The sequence below is a fragment of the Nycticebus coucang genome, chromosome 17 (genome assembly GCF_027406575.1).
Source record: "Nycticebus coucang isolate mNycCou1 chromosome 17, mNycCou1.pri, whole genome shotgun sequence".
Lineage (NCBI taxonomy): Eukaryota > Metazoa > Chordata > Mammalia > Primates > Lorisidae > Nycticebus > Nycticebus coucang.
The window spans coordinates 37994168-38012747 of NC_069796.1; the positions used below are offsets into that span (position 1 = coordinate 37994168).

General features: G+C 44.6%; 2 protein-coding genes across 2 annotated transcripts in view; one reads left to right on the plus strand and one right to left on the minus strand.

Annotated features, from left to right (window-relative positions):
- PAIP2 (poly(A) binding protein interacting protein 2) overlaps nucleotides 1-18580 on the plus strand; it is a 19828-nt gene continuing 1248 nt past the window's right edge. The window contains exons 1-3 of the mRNA XM_053566448.1: nucleotides 1-147; nucleotides 10481-10644; nucleotides 13412-13591. Coding sequence (XP_053422423.1) covers nucleotides 10507-10644; nucleotides 13412-13591 — 318 coding nt within the window. The 5' untranslated portion in view covers nucleotides 1-147; nucleotides 10481-10506. The remainder of the gene's footprint in view (nucleotides 148-10480; nucleotides 10645-13411; nucleotides 13592-18580) is intronic.
- SLC23A1 (solute carrier family 23 member 1) overlaps nucleotides 16858-18580 on the minus strand; it is a 20861-nt gene continuing 19138 nt past the window's right edge. Inside the window, exon 16 of the mRNA XM_053566422.1 lies at nucleotides 16858-17302. The gene's annotated coding sequence lies outside the window, so the exon portion shown is untranslated. The remainder of the gene's footprint in view (nucleotides 17303-18580) is intronic.

Genomic DNA, 18580 nt, shown 5'->3' on the forward strand with positions numbered 1-18580 from the left:
AGTCACTTCCGGGCTGGGGTGTTTATTTGGACTGGAGAAGGGAGGCGGCGGGCGAAGCGCACGTCGAGCGGGGAAGCGGCGCTGCCTGTGGAGATCCGCGGAGGCAGATAGGATTCGTTAGCTGCCGTCCCCGCTGCCGTGCACTGGGTGAGGGAGCCCCTCGGGCAGAGCGGCGACAGGGGTGCGCCGGCCCCGATGGTCGAGAAAGAGCACCTCGGCCATAGCTGAGGGGCCTCATGGGTTCCTCGGGTTGTTGTCCACCGAGCCTTTTATGGCTTCCCTTATTCGTTGCTTTTTTTCACCAAGTCTGAGGGATGAGTTTGGGCCGACTTCCTCTCTTTCTTCTCTGAGAAATGGCCGTCGCTTTTTTTCTCATTGTCATTATTATTTATGACTTGGATCTCGCAGCCATCTATCCGGGTACTGGTGGCGCGCGCGGGTTGCCGGGATAGCGCTTTCTCACGTTCCCAATTCCCCAAGTCCTTTCTCCCTCCGCCCGTACCCTTTCCCCTGCCCCCAGCTACCGCCTCGGCAACAAAGCTCATTGTTTCTATCCGCTTCACGCCTGCGCGTCGCCACGCGCAGCCCCTGCTTGCTGCGCGTGCGCGCTGCTGCCGAGTCGGGGTTGGGGTTGAGAAAGGGCGGAGGGACTGGCCAGTTGGGGAACCCTCTGTAATCGTCATCGGGCCTGTACCTTTCTGATCTTTTTTCTCCCATTTATTCTTCTTTACTCCGTATTTTTGGATACGTTGTAGGCTATGCTCCGGATAGGAGAGGGTCCTGGGAATCCTCCAGGTTGGCTTTGAATTAGATGAACTTTAAGATCACATCCAATTTTTATGTTCTTTGACTCTGGTTATCTTACCTCTAATAATGTTCTGTGCTTACTCCCCTCTATCTCCATTATATCCCCCCAAACAGTATTAGTAAATAAAACTTGTGGTGAGGTTATGCCCTCGAAATATTTGTTGCAGCAGCCAGCAGTGATATTTTCTAGTGTTTCTTAAAAAGGGCTTTATCTGCTTCCTTTTGTCCTCTTGCTTTCCCTGATTTAGTAGCCCCATCACCTCATTAAAAACCTCAAACTCTAGAAAGGATTTATATGGCTTCCAGTTTGTCTTGGCAGAAGGTCTGACATAGCTGACAGCCTTTGACATTTATTTCAACAGAAAGCAAATTCCCATTTTGCATATGCTGGCTAATCCTGTCTTGTAATGCGATGACATTGTTTTGCACAAATTTCATTAGAGCAGTTGATCAGATGTTGGTTTGCATTTTCATTAAGTAATCCTTGATATTTCATCCATTGTAGGTTATGTTTGCAAATAGGAAAATGTTCTCTGTAAGGATTTTTTTTTTTTTTTTTTTTTTTGTAGAGACGGAGTCTCACTTTACGGCCCTCGGTAGAGTTCCGTGGCCTCACACAGCTCACAGCAACCTCCAACTCCTGGGCTTAAGCGATTCTCTTGCCTCAGCCTCCCGAGTAGCTGGGACTACAGGCGCCCGCCACAACGCCCGGCTATTTTTTGGTTGCAGTTTGGCCGGGGCCTGGTTTGAACCCTCCACCCTCGGTATATGGGGCCGGCCCCTTACCGACTGAGCCACCGGCCCGCCCCTCTGTAAGGATTTTAATGAGACTCCAGTATTTACTATTTTGTGATTCTGTTTCCAGTTTGTGAAAAACAGAATGTTTGGGGCAAATTAGTCTGTTTATACAGCTTGTTAATTGTGAACTTGAACAAAACTACTTCTCACTGGCCGGGCGCGGTGGCTCACGCCTGTAATCATAGTACTCGAGGAGGTGGATGCAGGTGGATTGCCTGAGCTTGCTGGTTGGAGACCAGACCTAGCAAGAGCGAGACTCCCATCTCTAGAAAATAGCCAGGTGTTGTGGTGGGTACCTGTAGTCCCAGCTACTCGGGAGGCAGAGGCAAGAAGATGGCTTAAGCCCAGGAGTTTGAGGTTGCTGTGAGCTGTGTTGCTTCAGCACTCTACTCAGTGTGACAGCTTGAGGCTCTGCCTCAAAAAAGAAAAAAAAAAAAAAGAAATGGAGATCTGCTGTAAAGGTTAAATGGTAAATGATGCATATTATTCCTTACGGGCTTAAATTGAGGTAGGTAATTTCCAGCTCTTTTCGGACAGAGCAAGTTTATAGCAGGCTTTTCTTTGAATGTGCACTCTGTACCTTATTCAGGTATTTTCCTTCATGACGAGAGTGTGTTGCTTCAGTTCTAATGAAAATTTAAAAATTTATTTAATGTCAGCAGCACCTGTAGCTCAGTGGATAGGGCGCCAGCCACATATACTGACGCTGGTGGATTCAAGCCTGGCCTGGGCCTGCTAAACAACAAGGACAACTGCAACCACAAAATAGCCCAGCATTGTGGCGGATGCCTGTAGTCCCAGCTACTTGAGAGGCTGAGGCAAGAGAATTGCTTAACCATGAGAGTTTGAGGTTATTGTGAGCTGTGACGCCACTAACCTCTACCAAGGGCGGCGTAGTGAGACTGTCTCAAAAAAAAAAAAAAAAAAAAAATTATTAAATGTCCACTATTAGCACCACAATTTAGTGGATTTGTGGGAGATTGAAGTGGGTGGAAAACAAGGCCCTTTCCCCCTTGTAATCTAATCTTTTGTGCTTTTACATCTTCTTGTAATTTATAGACTGTGTACTCATTATTATGACAACCTCTGAAACAGGCAGAAGTTTTTATCTTGCCCATCTTGAAATTAAGGAAATAAAAGCTAAGGAGATTGTTTATATTTTATTTAGCAGATATTTATGTTTTTTTTTTTTTTAAGACAGAGTCTCAAGCTGTCGCCCCTGGGTAGAGTGCTGTGACATCACAGCTCACAGCAACCTCCAACTCCTGGGCTTAAGCGGTTCTCTTGCCTCAGCCTCCCAAGTAGCTGGGACCACAGGTGCTCGCCACAACGCCTGGCTATTTTTTGGTTGTAGTTGTCTTTGTTTGGCAGGCCAGGGCTGGATTCGAGCCCTGCCAGCTCTGGTGTATATGGCTGGCACCTTAGCTGTTTGAGCTACAGGCACCGAGCCTATTTAGCAGATATTTATATAGCACTTAGTAATTGCAGGCATTGTTTTAAGTGCTTTTACAAATACTGACAAATTTAATCCTCAGTATCACTAGGTTGTAGGCACTACTATAAAATGAAGGTAACAAATGAGAGACGTGAAATAACTTGCCTGATGTCACGCTAGTAAGAGATGGAATTCAAATCCTAGTACTCTGGAGATTGTGTACTCTTAACCATTATACTGGCTCCAGAGCCATACAACCAAGGTACTTTATTTTTAGGTTATGGCATACTTGGGATGTGAACCTAGTTCTTCTGACTCTGGTCCAAAGTTAAAGTTATCCAAATCGTCGCTTTTGTGATCTGAGCCACCTGTTGCACAACATTAATAATTTGCATTTGATACAGTCTAAGGGTCAGTTCTAATAACTCAATTTTACTTTCTTTTTTTTTTCGAGACAGAGACTCGCTTTGTAGCCTTCAGTAGAGTGCTGTAAAGTCACAGCTCACAGAAACCTCAAACTCTTCAGCTTAAGCGATTCTCTTGCCTCAGCCTCCCAAGTAGCTGGGACTACAGGCACCCACCACAATGTCCGACTATTTTTTTTTTTTTTTTTTATTGTAGTTGTCACTGTTGTTCAGCAGGCCTGGGCTGGATTCAAACCTGCCAGCTCTGGTGTATGTGGCTGGCACCCTAGCCTCTTGAGCTACAGGTGCTGAGCCTCAACATAATTTTTGTTGAAAATTATATTTTTGGCTGGGTGTGGTGGCTCATGCCTATAATCCTAGCACTCTGGGAGGCTGAGGCGGGTGGATTGCTTGAGCTCATGAGTTCTAGACAGTCTGAGCAAGAGACCTCCTCTGTACTAAAAATAGAAAAACTGAAGCAGGAGGATAGCTTGAGGACAGGAGTTCAAGGTTGCTGTGAGCTATGATGACCCCATGCACTCTTCCAGGGTGACAGAGTGAGACTCAGTCTCCCAAAAAAAAAGAAAAAAAGTGGTATTTTCGTTTTAGAGGGAATTATCTAACAAGAAGATGGCATTTTGAACATTATGTAGTGAAAACTCAGGAAATTTGATTTTCCTATCTCCCCAGGATTATTGCTACTTCTCATAATTGTTTATCTTTTTAGTGACTTTTCTGAAATAGTTTTGTGAAGTTTGTATTTTTGTGTGGCCATTGAAGTCTGTCTTCCATTAGCTTGTCTTGCCTCAGCTTGGTGATTAGTGATTTGACAGAGATTTCCTTAAATGCCTTTTTTTTTAATTTCCTTGCTTATTTTTTATTTTTATTTCTTTGCTTTGTTGTTGTTGTTGTTGAGACAGAGTCCCACCCTATGCCCCTGAGCAGAGGGCAGTGGTGTCATAGATCACTGCAACCTCAGACTCAGGCTGTGGGCATCCCACTATCTTGGCCTCCGAAGCCGCTGGGATTACAGGCCCTCGCCGCTGTGTCTGGCTGGGTTTTTCCATTTTTTTTAGGAGTCGGAGCCTCACTCTCACTCAGGCAAGTCTCGAACTTCTGAGCTTAAGCCATTCTCCCTCCTCAGCCTCCCACAGTGCTGGGATTACAGGCATGAGTCACCATGCCCAGCCCTTAAATGCCTTTAAAAAACAAAACTCTCCAGGCTTTGCAGCTATATGTTCAGGCACATATAGTGTTGAATTTCAATACTCTAGCAGCATATAGCTCTGCCTTAATCTTACTTCCTGCATGTGCAGAGCCTGAAAATTGGCCAGAAGTGAAAACTTAGGGCCTTCTCACATCTTTTCTGAACAGGTGTCCAGCCCTGACATGCCCATGGCTTTCTATGACCCTCCATGATATGTGGGAGCTTTTCAAAGCCCTGACTCCCAGGCTTTTTGTTTTATAGCTTGTTTGCCCCAACTGTTACTGCTACTACATTTACCTTTTTTTTTAATTGAGACAAGTCTCACTTTGTAGCATCACAGCCCACAGCAACCTCAAACTCTTGGGCTTAAGCGATTACTTGCCTCAGCCTCCCCGGTAGCTGGGTGTATGTGGCTGGTGCCCTACTCACAGAGCTACAGGGTGCCAAGCCTAGATGTATCTTTTAACTGTTTGTGACAAATGTATACGTGCTGCTGCTCCACCTCCTTGTAGCAAACCATTGAGGTAGTCCAGGGAGCCACCAGACAGGTCCAAACAACCACAGTCTCTTGAGACTGTTTATATTGCTCCCTCCAACCCATATCAGGAATGTAAGCTGTTGCCTTCAAGACTTTCACCAACTTGGAAAGTGAGGTATGGCTCCATAGTAGTTTAAAATACTTGAACGATCTCTTACAGGAATTCAACTTTTTTTTTTTTTTTTTTTTTTTTAAAAAGTCTTAAGCTGTCACCTGGGTAGAGTGCTGTGGCATCTCAGCTCACAGCAACCTCAAACTCTTGGGCTTAAGTGATTCTCTTACCTCAGCCTCCCAAGTAGCTGGGACTACAGGCGCCCGCCACAATGCCCAGCTATATTTATTTAATTATTTATTTATTTTTTAGAGACAGAATCTCACTTTGTCACCCTCAGTAGAGTGCCGTTGCATCACAGCTCACAGCAACCTCCAGCTCTTGGGCTTAGGTGATTCTCTTGCCTTCGTCTCCCAAGTAGCTGGGACTTCAGGCAACCGCCACAATGCCCAGCTATTTTTTGTTGCACTTCGGCAGGGGCTGGGTTTGAACCTGTCACCCTCAGTATATGGGGCCTATGCCCTACTCACTGAGCCATAGGTGCCACCCAATGCCCCCCTATTTTTTAGTTCCAATTGTCATTGTTTTAGCTGGCCCCAGCCAGGTTCGAACCCACAAGCCTCATTGTGGCCAGCACCCTACCAACAGAGCTACAGGTGTCACCTGTTTGTTTTTGAGACAGTCTCACACTTGGTTGCCCTTGGTACAGTGCCATGGCCTCACAGCTCATAGCAACCTCAAATTCTTGGGCTCAAGTGATTTTCTTGCCTCAGCCTCCCATGTAGCTGAGACTACATGTAGGCATTGGCCACAATGCCTGGCTACTTTTAGAGAGGAGGTCTCACACTGGCTCAGGCTGATCTTCAACCTGTGAGCTCAGGCATGAGCTACCATGCCTGGTACACATGTAGTTATTAACCATTCAATTCTATTGAATATCCAGTACTCTGTGCTAAAACTTAATTTGTTGTTATTATTATTATTATTATTATATTTTTTTGAGACAGAGTCTCACTTTTTCGCCCTGTAGAGTGCTGTGGCATCACAGCTCACAGCAATCTCAAACTCTTAGGCTTAAGCAGTTCTCCTGCCTCAGCCTCCCAAGTAGCTGGGACTACAGGCACCTGCCACAACGCCTGGCTATTTTTTGTTGCAGTTGTCACTGTTGTTTAGCAGGCCCGGCCAGGTTCAAACCCATTGGCCTCACTGCATGTGTTCAGCGCTATAACCACTATGCTACAGGTGCTGAGCCTAAAACTTAATTTTTTTTTTTTTTTTTAATGACAAAGCCTCAGTTGCCCAAGCTAGAATGCTGCTGTGGCATCAGCCAAGTTCACAGCAACTTCAAACTCCTGAATTCAAGCGATCCTTCTACCCCAGCCTCCCAGTTACCTGGGATTTTGAGTGCCTGCAACAATGGCCAGCTGATTGTTCTAATTTTTTAGTAGAGATGGGGGGGGTCTCTATCTTTTTCAGGTGGGTCTTGAACTCCTGAGCTCAAAGGATCCTCCTACCTTGGCCTTCCAGAGTGCTAAGATTAGAGGCCTGAGCCAACTCACCTGGCTTTAATTTTTTTTTTTTTTTTTTTTTTGGTATTTTTAACTAACAATATGCGTGGTATGCCTTGTTATTTGTTAATGCTCTGATCGTCTAAATTTGATGGGTACAGTTTGGGATAATAATGAAAGCTATTTTATATTGAGAAGTTTTGAACAAAACTTAACAGATTAAATAAAGTTCCATTCCTTTGTGAGGCAGGATTCATCCTTGCTATTCATAGTGTTTGAGCAAAATCTAAAATGTAACTCATTTAAAGATCAGCACATAAATCTTTGGTAACCAGCATGTAAGAATGAATAATTTGTTTGAGGAACTGATCGGTATTTACCTGAAGCTTGTTATCAAAGTAGTTTTGTTTCATTCAAGTTTAAATAATAAAATATCAAAGATATCCATTGTCTGTTTTTCTGTCTTTTCTACTTTTCTAGTGCCTCAATTTCCTAACCCAAATCTTCTCCACCCCTTCCCCCCTGCTCTTTTGCTTGTGCTGGAGTGCAGTGGCATCATCATAGTTCCCTGCAACCTCAACTCCTGGGCTCAAGCAACACTCCTGTGTCAGCCTCCTGAGTAACTGGGACTATTGGCGTGTACTACCAAGCCTAGCTAATTTTTCTGTTTTTAGTAGAGATGGGGTCTTCCTCTTGCTCAGGCTGGTCTCAGACTCCTAGCCTGGAGCAGTCCTCCCTCTTTTCACCTCCCATAATGCAAACATTTCAGGAGTAATCCACTGCACATGCTTTCTTTTTTTTTTTTGTAGAGACAAGAGTCTCACTTTATGGCCCTCGGTAGAGTGCCATGGCATCATACAGCTCACAGCAACCTCCAACTCCTGGGCTTAAGCGATTCTCTTGCCTCAGCCTCCCAAGTAGCTGGGATTACAGGCGTCCGCCACAATGCCCAGCTATTTTTTGGTTGCAGTTTGGCCCGGGCCGGGTTTGAACCCGCCACCCTTGGTATATGGGGCCGGCGCCCTACCGACTGAGCCACAGGCGCCGCCCTGCACATGCTTTCTTTCTGTTGACTGATGCCCTAACACAGAGGTCCTCAAACTTTTTTTTTTTTTTTTTTTTTTTTTGTGGCTTTTGGCTGGGGCTGGCTTTGATCCCGCCACCTCCGGCATATGGGACCGGTGCCCTACTCCTTGAGCCACAGGCGCCGCCCTCAAACTTTTTAAACAGGGGGCCAGTTCACTGTCCCTCAGACCGTTGGAGGGCCGGACTATAGTTAAAAAAAAACAAAAACTGAACAAATTTGTGCACACTGTACATACCTTATTTTGAAGTAAAAAGGCAAAATGGGAACAAATACAATCACACCGCCTCATGTGGCCTGTGAGCCGTAGTTTGAGGACCCCTGCCCTAACACGTAACTCTTATCTCTGCCTCTCTTTTATCCACATACATACAGGCAACAACTACAGCAAAATTCCCCATTATTCTTTAGGTGAAGTCCTCTTAATTAAAATTTTTATCACCATGGTGATATTATCATTAGTATTCAGGGATGAATCCATAAAACTCATTTAAAGGGCCAGGTAACACATATACAGAGCTGGTCTCTTCCCTAAACTTATCCCAAGTGGAAAAAAATATTTCTAGTAGGAGATTTTTGTTACAGTGTTTCTCTTGATTATGATAACTTTGAAGTAAGCAGACTCTCAACAGGCTGTTCTTTGGCACAAGTCAGTACTGCTTAGGTTTATGTACAGGTAATTTGTTTTATATAACCTATTTTTAGCAATTTCAGATTTTGTGAATTGGTAGGAATATTGTAGAATGTCTGAAATCTAATTGTTCAAATTTATAGCCTACAATATATGTTAGGTTAGATCATGTTGTCAGCTGTTGAGCAATGTAAGAAACCAGATCTACTATATTTGATAATGCTTTTACTCAAAAAGAGATAAAGTGCCTGAAACTCATTGTACAATGTAGGGAAAAATCTAAGCATGAAGAAACTTGACATGAACCCAGAAAAAAAACAAATAGTGGACTCAGAAAGAGAGACCTATACCTTTATACCTTCAGACAGGAACTAAGAAGTTACTATAAGTTTATTGGCACTTTTTTTTTTTTTTTTTTGGTAGAGACAGAGTCTCACTTTATGGCCCTTGTTAGAGTGCCATGGCATCACACAGCTCACAGCAATCTCCAACTCCTGGGCTTAAGTGATTCTCTTGCCTCAGCCTCCCGAGTAGCCGGGACTACAGGTGCCTGCCACAACGCCCAGCCATTTTTTGGTTGCAGTTCAGCCCGGGTCGGGTTTGAATCCGCCACCCTCGGTATATGGGGCCCGCGCCTTACTGACTGAGCCACAGGTGCCGCCCAAGTTTATTGGCACTTTTAACCTCTGGACTTTTTGAAATCAGTTCTTAAAAGTGAAATTTGCTTTTCATCATTTTATTTAATGACTTGAGTCTTCCAGACCAGGCTTGTTTTTGTTTGTTTGTTTTTTTTTTTACATTTTAATTTTTTTCTTTGAGCCAGAGCCTCAAACTTTCGCCCTGGGTAGAGTGCGTGGCATCACAGCTCACAGCAACCTCCAACTCCTGGGCTGAAGCGATTCTCCTGCCTCCGCCTGCCAAGTAGCTGGGACTACAGGCGCCGGCCGCAATGCCCGGCTATTTTTTTTTTTTTTTTTTTTTTTGGTTGTAGCCATCATTGTTGTTTGGCAGGCCCTGGCTGGATTCAAACCCGCCAGCTCAGGTGTATGTGGCTGGTGCCCTAGCCGCTTAAGCCACAGGTGCCAAGCCGAGACTTTGTCTTAACAAAAAAGAAAAAAACCTTGGATGAAGGCTGTCCTCAGCTGTTTCTTTTTTTTAAAATTTCACAAGAATGTGGGAGTATAGACTGTTAGGTCACAGTGTTCACATTTGTTAAGTGGGGTCCGTGTTATAGTAGTGCTCCTCACACAGGAGGTATGCCATATACCCTTAAGTTGTGTCCATTAGGTAAAAATCAGCTATTTCTTTTCTTTTTTTTTTTTTGAGACAGTGTCTCAGTGTATTACCCTTTGTAGAATGCTGTGATGTCACAGCTCACAGCAACTGCAAACTTTTGGATTTAAGTGATTCTCTTGCCTCAGCCTCCCAAGTAGCTGGGACTACTGGCGCCTGCCACAACGCACAGCTTTTTTTTGTTGTTGTTTTTGCAGTTGTCATTGTTTAGCTGGTCCAGGCTGGATTTGCACCCACCAGCCTCAGTGTTATGTGGCCAGCACCCTAACCACTGTGCTGCAGGTGCTGAGCTGAGTCAGCTATTTTTTAAAATCATTTGGGAAAGAAAGTAAACTGGGTGGTGCCTGTGGCTCAGTGAGTAGGGTACTGGCCCCATATACCAAGGGTGGTGGGTTCAAACCCAGCCCTGGCCAGACTGCAACAAAAAAATAGCCGGGCATTATGGCAGGCGCCTGTAGTCCCAGCTACTCGAGAGCCTGAGGCAAGAGAATTGCCTAAACCCAGGAGTTGGAGGTTGCTGTGAGCTGTGATGCCACGGTACTCTACCGAGGGTGATAAAGTGAAACTCTGTCTCTACAAAAAAAAGGTAAACTTTTCCACTTGTTCAATTTCTCATGTATGCTTAAAATGTCATGTGCCTCTAACACCTAACCGTGATGATAAGTAATAAAAGATGCTTACTAAGAACTTAAAGAATGGGTAAATTAATTGTATTCTTTTAAGGTTAAAAACGACAACTGACGCCAACCATGAAAGATCCAAGTCGCAGCAGTACTAGCCCAAGCATCATCAATGAAGATGTGATTATTAACGGTCATTCTCATGAAGATGACAATCCATTTGCAGAGTACATGTGGATGGAAAATGAAGAAGAATTCAACAGACAAGTTAGTTTTGTGTACATTTTCTTTTTTAGTCCATTACAGCCCTCAGATAATGATTGTACTTGTCCCTGAAAATGTGTTTTTATCTGGCCCTCTATATATGACACAAAATTTATGTGCCACCCGTCCTATTTTACTTGGCTGTGAATTACCACCAGGCTTAGCTGCTTACTGAAATAACTTGGGGTTTCAGGGTCTCACCCTGGACACTCTGATTCAGGAAAACTAGGGTGGAACTTGGGAAACTTTTTTATTTTATTTTTTATTATATTTTTTTCTTTTGTAGAGACAGAGTCTCACTGTACCACCCTCGGGTAGGGTGCCATGACGTCACACAGCTCATAGCAACCTCAAACTGTTGGGCTTATGCGATTCTCTTGTCTCAGCCTCCCAAGCAGCTGGGACTACAGGTGCCTGCCACAACGCCCAGCTATTTTTTTGTTAGAGTTTAGCCAGGGCTGGGTTTGAACCCGCCACCCTTGGCATATGGGGCCGGCGCCCTTCTCACTGAGCCACAGGTGCCGCCCCTTTTTTTTTATTTTTTGAGGCAGAGTCTCACTACGTCACCCTGGGTAGAGTGCTGTGGCCTCACAGCTCACAGCAACCTCAGACTCTTGGGCTGAAGCAATTCTCTTGCCTCAGCCTCCCAAGTAGCTGGGCCAATATAGGCCTGCTGCAATGCCCGGCCATTTCTTTTTTTTTTTTTGTTCTAGTTGTCATTGTTGTTTGGCAGGCCCAGGCTGGATTTGAACCCTCCAGCTCCAGTTATATGTGGCTGGCGCTCTAGCCACTGAACTACAGGCGCCAATCCTTGGGAAACTTTTTAAAAATCTCATAGATAATTCCTATGAGCAATCAGGTTTGGAAACCATTGCCTTACACTAATCAGATTGCTGTGTTACAGCGAAAATCAAGAGAATTCAGGAATCAGGAGCAGGTGGACCCAGAGGCAGGGGCATGGAATTTTATTGTTTTCCACCTGAGGTCTTCAGTCTGATCAGCTTGAAAAATCTGATACCAGTCTTCAGAAGACTATGCACTGATAAATGTTGTCTTTTATTCCCCTTTCTGGCAGTTGTTGCCATCTTTTTTCTAGTTTCTCCCTAGTCATGGCTTTGGTAATTAGGTAGCTAGTTTGATTTCTCCATATGCAGTGATGGGTGTTCATGAGTAAAAACAACTTAGTCTTATTTCGGTGAGCTTTAGTTGGGTGTTGGGGGGATGTTGTTTGTTCATTTTTAATTATCCAGTACCCCCCTTGAGGTTTTGTTTTAGTCATTTTGGGTTAGATTAAAGTACTACAGATAATTTTGATATATGATTCCTTGAAGAGAACACTTATTTATTTGTTGCTACTTCCCTGCTATCCTCAGTGGTGAAAATACACTGCTAACACAAGACTAAAGACATGAGAAAACCCTGGACAGATCTTCCTAGATCTTTATGGGAAGCGGTTTTCTCCTTAGCACAGAAACAGAGGGGAGACAGTATGATAGTGTGTTGTTGTTTTTGTTTTGTTTTGTTTTGTTTTTTTTTTTTTTGAGACAGAGTCTTACTTTCTTGCCCCCGGTGGAGTCCTATAGCATCATAGCTCACAGCAACCTCAAACTTCTGGGCTCAAGCGATCCCCTTGCCTTAGCTTCCTGAGTAGCTGGGACTATAGGTACCTGCCTCAATGCCCAGCTATTTTTTGGCGGGGGTGGGGGGGAGACAGAATCTCACTATGTTGCCCTTGGTAGAGTGTCGTGGTGTCACAGCTCATAGCAACCTCAAACTCTTGGGCTTAAGCTGTTCTCTTGCCTCAGCCTCCCAAGTAGCTGGGACTACAGGTGCCCGCCACAATGCCCGGCTATTTTTCTGGTTGTAGTTGTTGTCGTTCAGCAGGCCCAGGCCAGGCTCAAACCTGCAAGCCTCGGTGTGTGGCCAGCGCCCTACCCACTGAGCTATGGGTGCTACCAATGCCTAGGGTTTTTTTTTTTTTTTAATAAGAGATAGGGTCTTGTTCAGGCTGGTCTTGAACTTGTGAGCTGAAGGCATCCATCCGTCTCAGCCAATTACAGGCATGAGCTACTGCACCTACCTGACATTGTGGGGGTTTTTTGTTATTTATTTTTCAGACAGTCTCACTTTGTCGCCCTTGGTAGAGTGCTATGGCGTCACAGCTCACAGCAACCTCCAACTCTTGGGCTCAAGCAATTCTCATGCCTCAGACTCCCAAGTAGCTGGGACTATAGGTCCCCACCGCAATGCCTAGCTATTTTTAGAGACAAGGTTTCACTCCGGCTCAGGCTGGTCTTGAACCTTGAGCTCAGGCAATTTACCTGCCTTGGCCTCACAGAGTGCTAGGATTGCAGGCATGAGCCAGCATGCCCAGCCCGAAGCATTGTGTTTTTAAATGGCTTAGTTCGGGCGTTGCCTGTGGCTCAGTCGGTAAGGCACCGGCCCCATATACCGAGGGTGGCGGGTTCAAACCCGGCCCCGGCCAAACTGCAACCAAAAAATAGCCGAGCGTTGTGGTGGGCGCCTGTAGTCCCAGCTACTCGGGAGGCTGAGGCAAAAGAATCACTTAAGCCCAGGAGTTGGAGGTTGCTGTGAGCTGTGTGAGGTCACGGCACTCTACAGAGGGCCATAAAGTGAGACTCTTTCTCTACAAAAAAAAAAATAAATAAAAAATAAATAAATGGCTTAGTTCAGGATATTTTAAGTTATTACTAGTGATATCTTACCAAGTGTGGTATAAATTATTATCCTTTATTTTTTATAAATCTAGATAGAAGAGGAGTTATGGGAAGAAGAATTTATTGAACGCTGTTTCCAAGAAATGCTGGAAGAGGAAGAAGAGCATGAGTGGTTTATTCCAGCTCGAGATCTCCCACAAACTATGGACCAAATCCAAGACCAGTTTAATGACCTTGTTATCAGTGATGGCTCTTCTCTGGAAGATCTTGTGGTAAAAAGTTATTTTTCATCTTTTTAAAACCTAAAATCTTTCCCATAAGTGAAAGAGTCAGCTATTATCTCTTTAAGAAAAGTTCTGTATCTCTTTCCCCTTCGGAAATTGTGTTCCTATCTACAGTGGAAGCAGGGATCTTCCTAGTCTCATTTAAGACATGGAATAACTTCTGGCAGTATCCTAGAACTAGCCTTAAGACCGCTATCATACTTCTCACAATTGGTTTTTGTGATGCTGCCCTAGGATACTTAAATGTCTTAAGGAATTCCAAAAAACAACCCCCCTCCCTCCCCGCCCAATAGTACTATGTCCTAAGTTGGACTCTTTTTTTTTTTTTTTTTAATATTAAGGGGGTACAAATGTTTTTGTTACATGGATAGTTTTATGCTTAGGATTATTAATGTACACCTCACACAAATAATGTTCATTGTATCTGTTAGGTAGGTTTTCACCCCTCACCTCCACCACCTCAGGCTTATTGAGGGTACTGGATTTGTTTGAAACTATGCTTTAGAATTTTATAGGCTCTTGGGAGAAAAGGGACATGATCTTGAATTTGCATTTTTAGTTATCTCAGTGTCTCATCACTGATGATATGTCTATAGTAAAGTTTTTTTTCAGGAATTGTGATAACGAAACACTAGAGTCTTTAACTACAATTAAGATAAAATAATTTTTTCTTTTTTTTTGGCCAGGGCTGGGTTTGAACCCACCACCTCCGGTATATGGGGCCGGCACCCTACTCCTTTGAGCCACAGGTGCCGCCCAAAATTTTCTCAAGTCACACAATTTTCTTTTAAGTCTGAATGTTAACTTTTCTGTCCATATTTACGATTTCTAGTTGTATTTATAAGGTAGTTCTCTGAGGCCAGGTGCAATGGCTTATGTATGTAATCCTAGCACTCTGGGAGGCTGAGGCAGGAGGATTGCTTGAAGTCACAAATTTGAGACTAGCCTGAACAAGAGTGAGACCCCTGTCTCTACTAAAAAATAAAAAAATTAGCTGGTCTTGGTGATGTGCACCTGTTGGTCTAGATACTCAGGAGACTGAAGCAGGAGGATGGCTTTCACCCAGGAATTTGAGGTTGCAGTGAGTTATGACCATTACACTCCAGCCTGGACAACAGAGTGAGACCCTGCCTTGACAAGAAAATACCTGGGGGTGGCGCCTGTGGCCTGTGGAGTAGGGCGCCGGCCCCATATACCGAGGGTGGCGGGTTCAAACCCAGCCCTGGCTGAACTACAACTAAAAAATGGCCGGGCGTTGTGGCAGGTGCCTGTAGTCCCAGCTGCTTGGGAGGCTGAGGCAGGAGAATCGCGGAAGCCCAAGAGCTAGAGGTTGCTGTGAGTCATGTGACATCATGGCACTCTACTGAAGGCGGTAAAGTGAGACTCTGTCTCTACAAAAAAAAAATACCCGGAATTTACCATGTGGACTCAGAAGTATTTTTTGTATTTTGGTGACTACAGTGGTTTCCCTTGCGCTCCTCCCCACCCATCCCCATTTTTTTTTTTTTTTTGGTCCGGGGCTGGGTTTGATTCTGCCACCTCCCTTATATGGGGCTGGCACCCACTCCTTTGAGCCACAGATGCGGCCCCCCCCCCTTTTTTTTTTAAGACAGAGGCCTACTTTATTTCCTTCAGTAGAGTGCCGTAGCATCACAGCTCACAGAAACCTCCAATGCTTGGGCTTAAGTGATTCTCTTGCCTCAGCCTCCCAAGTAGCTGTGACTATAGGCACTGGCCACAATGCCTGGCTATTTTTTGTTGCAATTGCCATTGCTGTTTTAGCTGACCGGGGCTGGGCTCAAACCCGCCACCCTCAGTATATGGGGCTGGTGCCCTACCCACTGAGCCACAGGCATCGCCCGTTTTTTTCTTTTTGATACTATTTCACTCTGTGCCCTGGGTAGAGTGCTGTGGCATCCATCATCATAGCTCACTGCCACCTCAAACTCTTGGGCTCAAACAATCTCCTTGCCTCAGCCTAGCTGTAACTACACATGCCCACCACAACACCAGAGTAGTTTTTGTTTGTGTGTGTGTGTGTTTTTTTTTTTTTTTTTTTTTATTGTTGGGGATTCATTGAGGGTACAATAAGCCAGTGTGTTTTTTTTGTTTTTTTTTTTAGAGAGAGAGTCTCACTTTGTTGCCCTCGGTAGAGTGCTGTGGTGACACAGCTCACAGCAACCTCCAGTTCTTGGGCTTAGGCAATTCTCTTGCCTCAGCTTCCTAAATAGCTGTGGTGCCCACCACAATGCCTGGCTATTTTTATTTTATTTTTCTATTTTTTATTTTTTTATTTTTGTAGAGACAGAGTCTTACTTTATTGCCCTCGGTAGTGTACAGTGGCGTCACAACAGCTCACAGCAACCTCCAACTCCTGGCCGTAGGCGATTCTCTTGCCTCAGCCTCCTGAGTCACTATAGGCACCCACCACACCACCTAGCTATCTCTTTGATGCAGTTTGGCCAGGGCCGAGTTTGAACCCGCCACCCTTGGTATATGGGGCCAGTGCCCTATCCACTGAGCCACAGGTGCCACTCCGGGCTATTTTTGTGTGTAGTTTGGCCAGGGCTGGGTTGGAACCTACTACCTTCGGTATATGGGGCTGGTGCCCTACTCACTGAGCCACAGGCGCTGCCCCAAATACCCCATATTTTTAGTAGAGATGGAGTCTAACTCTTCCTCAGGCTGCTCTCAAATTCCTGAGCTTAAGCAATCCACCTGCCTCAGCCTCATGGAGTGCTAGGATTACAGGGCGTGAGCCACCACGCCTGGCTTCTTTTTTATTTTTCTAAACTTTAACACTTTTTTTTTTTTTTTGAGACAGAGTCTCACTTTCTTTGTCACCCTGGGCAGAGTGCCAGGGCTTCACAGCTCACAGCAACCTCAAACTCTTGGGCTCAAGAGATTCTCTTGCTTCAGCCTCTCAAGTGGCAGGGATTATAGGTGCCCGCCATGATGCCTGGCTATTTTTAGAGACTAGGTCTCTGGCTCAGGCTGGTCTCAAACATGTGAGCTCAGGCAATCCACCCACCTCAGCCTCAAAGTTTTTTTTTGTTGTTGCAGTTTTTTTGGCCGGGACTGGATTTGAACCTGCCACCTCTGGCATATGGGGCCGGCGCCCTACTCCTATGAGCCACAGGCGCCACCCTCTCGGCCTCAAACTTTAAATTTTTAAAGGGTACATATTTCACTTGGGGGAAGGGAGACTATATCCTGTCCAGGGAAATTGCTGTGTATAAATTATGAAACTAAAATTATTGCTTTAACATGTTTAATATTATGCATTGCTCTTGAAGTAAGTAATGTAGAAGTCAAATTTAGTGTAAATGCTTGCCAACATGCTTACATTTCAGACCCTGTAATCTGTCCTGGTTTCTTTTCATCTTTATCAAATAGCAATCTAAAACATGGTAAAGGAAGATTCCCAGCTATTCTTCCTGTTGGCTGACAAACGCACTTAAGAAAGTAAAGATTTAAAGGCATAGAATAATATTGGTACAAGTCTCTGGCTATTAAAATAGACTTTGGCCCATTCCTCTCCCCACCTTTTTTTTAATCTGATGCAACATTAGAACCCCAGAGAGGGTAAGAGGATGGCTTATCCAAGTTTACATAGGAAGTTAGGGGCAGAGCTGGTATTTCACACTTAGATCTTCTGGCACCTATGTAGTTTTCTTTTCCTGTTGTAAATCATGCTTCCTGTGGGAATTAGAAGACAGCAAGGTAGAGAAAAATTAACTCCATATTTTCAGTGAGCATCATAAAGTAAAATTAACCTATCAATAACTCCCAGCTACTATAATCATAATTTTATTTTATTTATTTATTTTGAGACAATCTCACATTGTTGCCCTCAGCAGAGTTCTGTGACATCATAGCTCATAGCAACCTCAAACTCTTAGGCGTAAGCGATTCCCTTGCCTCAGCCTCCCAAGTAGCTGGGACTATAGGTGCACGCCACAACGCCCGGCTATTTTTAGAGATAAGGTCTCACTCTGGCTCAGGCTGGTCTCGTACTCATGAGCCCAGGCAATTCACCTGCCTTAGCCTTCCAGAGTGCTAGGATTATAAGCATTAGCCACCATACCCTACCTATAATCATAATTTTAATACTTGTTTAACATGTTTGCATGATATAACAGTGTTTAAAGAAAGTCAAGTATCGTAGAGTAACAGAATTCCATGGTCAGTGCTGTTCCTTTAATTATGCAAACTGGGTTTCTAGTTAAATTTAATTTCAAGGAGTAGGGTGCCAGCCCCATATATCAGAGGTGGCGGGTTCAAACCCGGCTCAGGCCAAAACCTGCAACAACAACAACAACAACAAACGTAAAATTTAATTTCTTTTCTCTTTTTTTTTTTTTTTTTTTTGAGACAGAGCCTCAAGCTGTTGCCCTGGGTAGAGTGCCTGTGGCATCACAGCTCACAGCAACCTCCAACTCCTGGGCTCAAGCAATTCTCTTTCCTCTGTCTCCCAAGTAGCTGGGACTACAGGCGCCTGCCACAACACGCAGCTATTTTTTGTTGCAGCTGTCGTTGTTTGGCCAGCTCGGGCTAGATTTGAACCCACCAGCCCAGGTGTATGTGGCTGGCGCCTTAGCCACTTGAGCCACAGGTGCCGAGCCAGTAAATTTAATTTCAATTTCTATTTTCACTAGAAAGTTGTTACATGTACATATATATATACGCACATATATATATACTTTTTTTTATTTTTTGAGACAGCCTCAAGCCATTGCTCTGGGTATAGTGCCATGGTGTCACAGCTAACAGCAACTTCAAACTCTTAAGCTTAAGCGATCCTCTTGCCTCAGCCTCCCAAGTAGCTAAGACTACAGGCGCCCGCCACCGCACCCAGCTATTTTTTGGTTATAGTTGTCGTTGTTGTTTGGCAGACCCGCCTTGGATTCCAACCCGCCAGCTCCGGTATATGTGGCTGGCACCCTAGCCACTTGAGCTACAGTCGCCGAGCCAGTT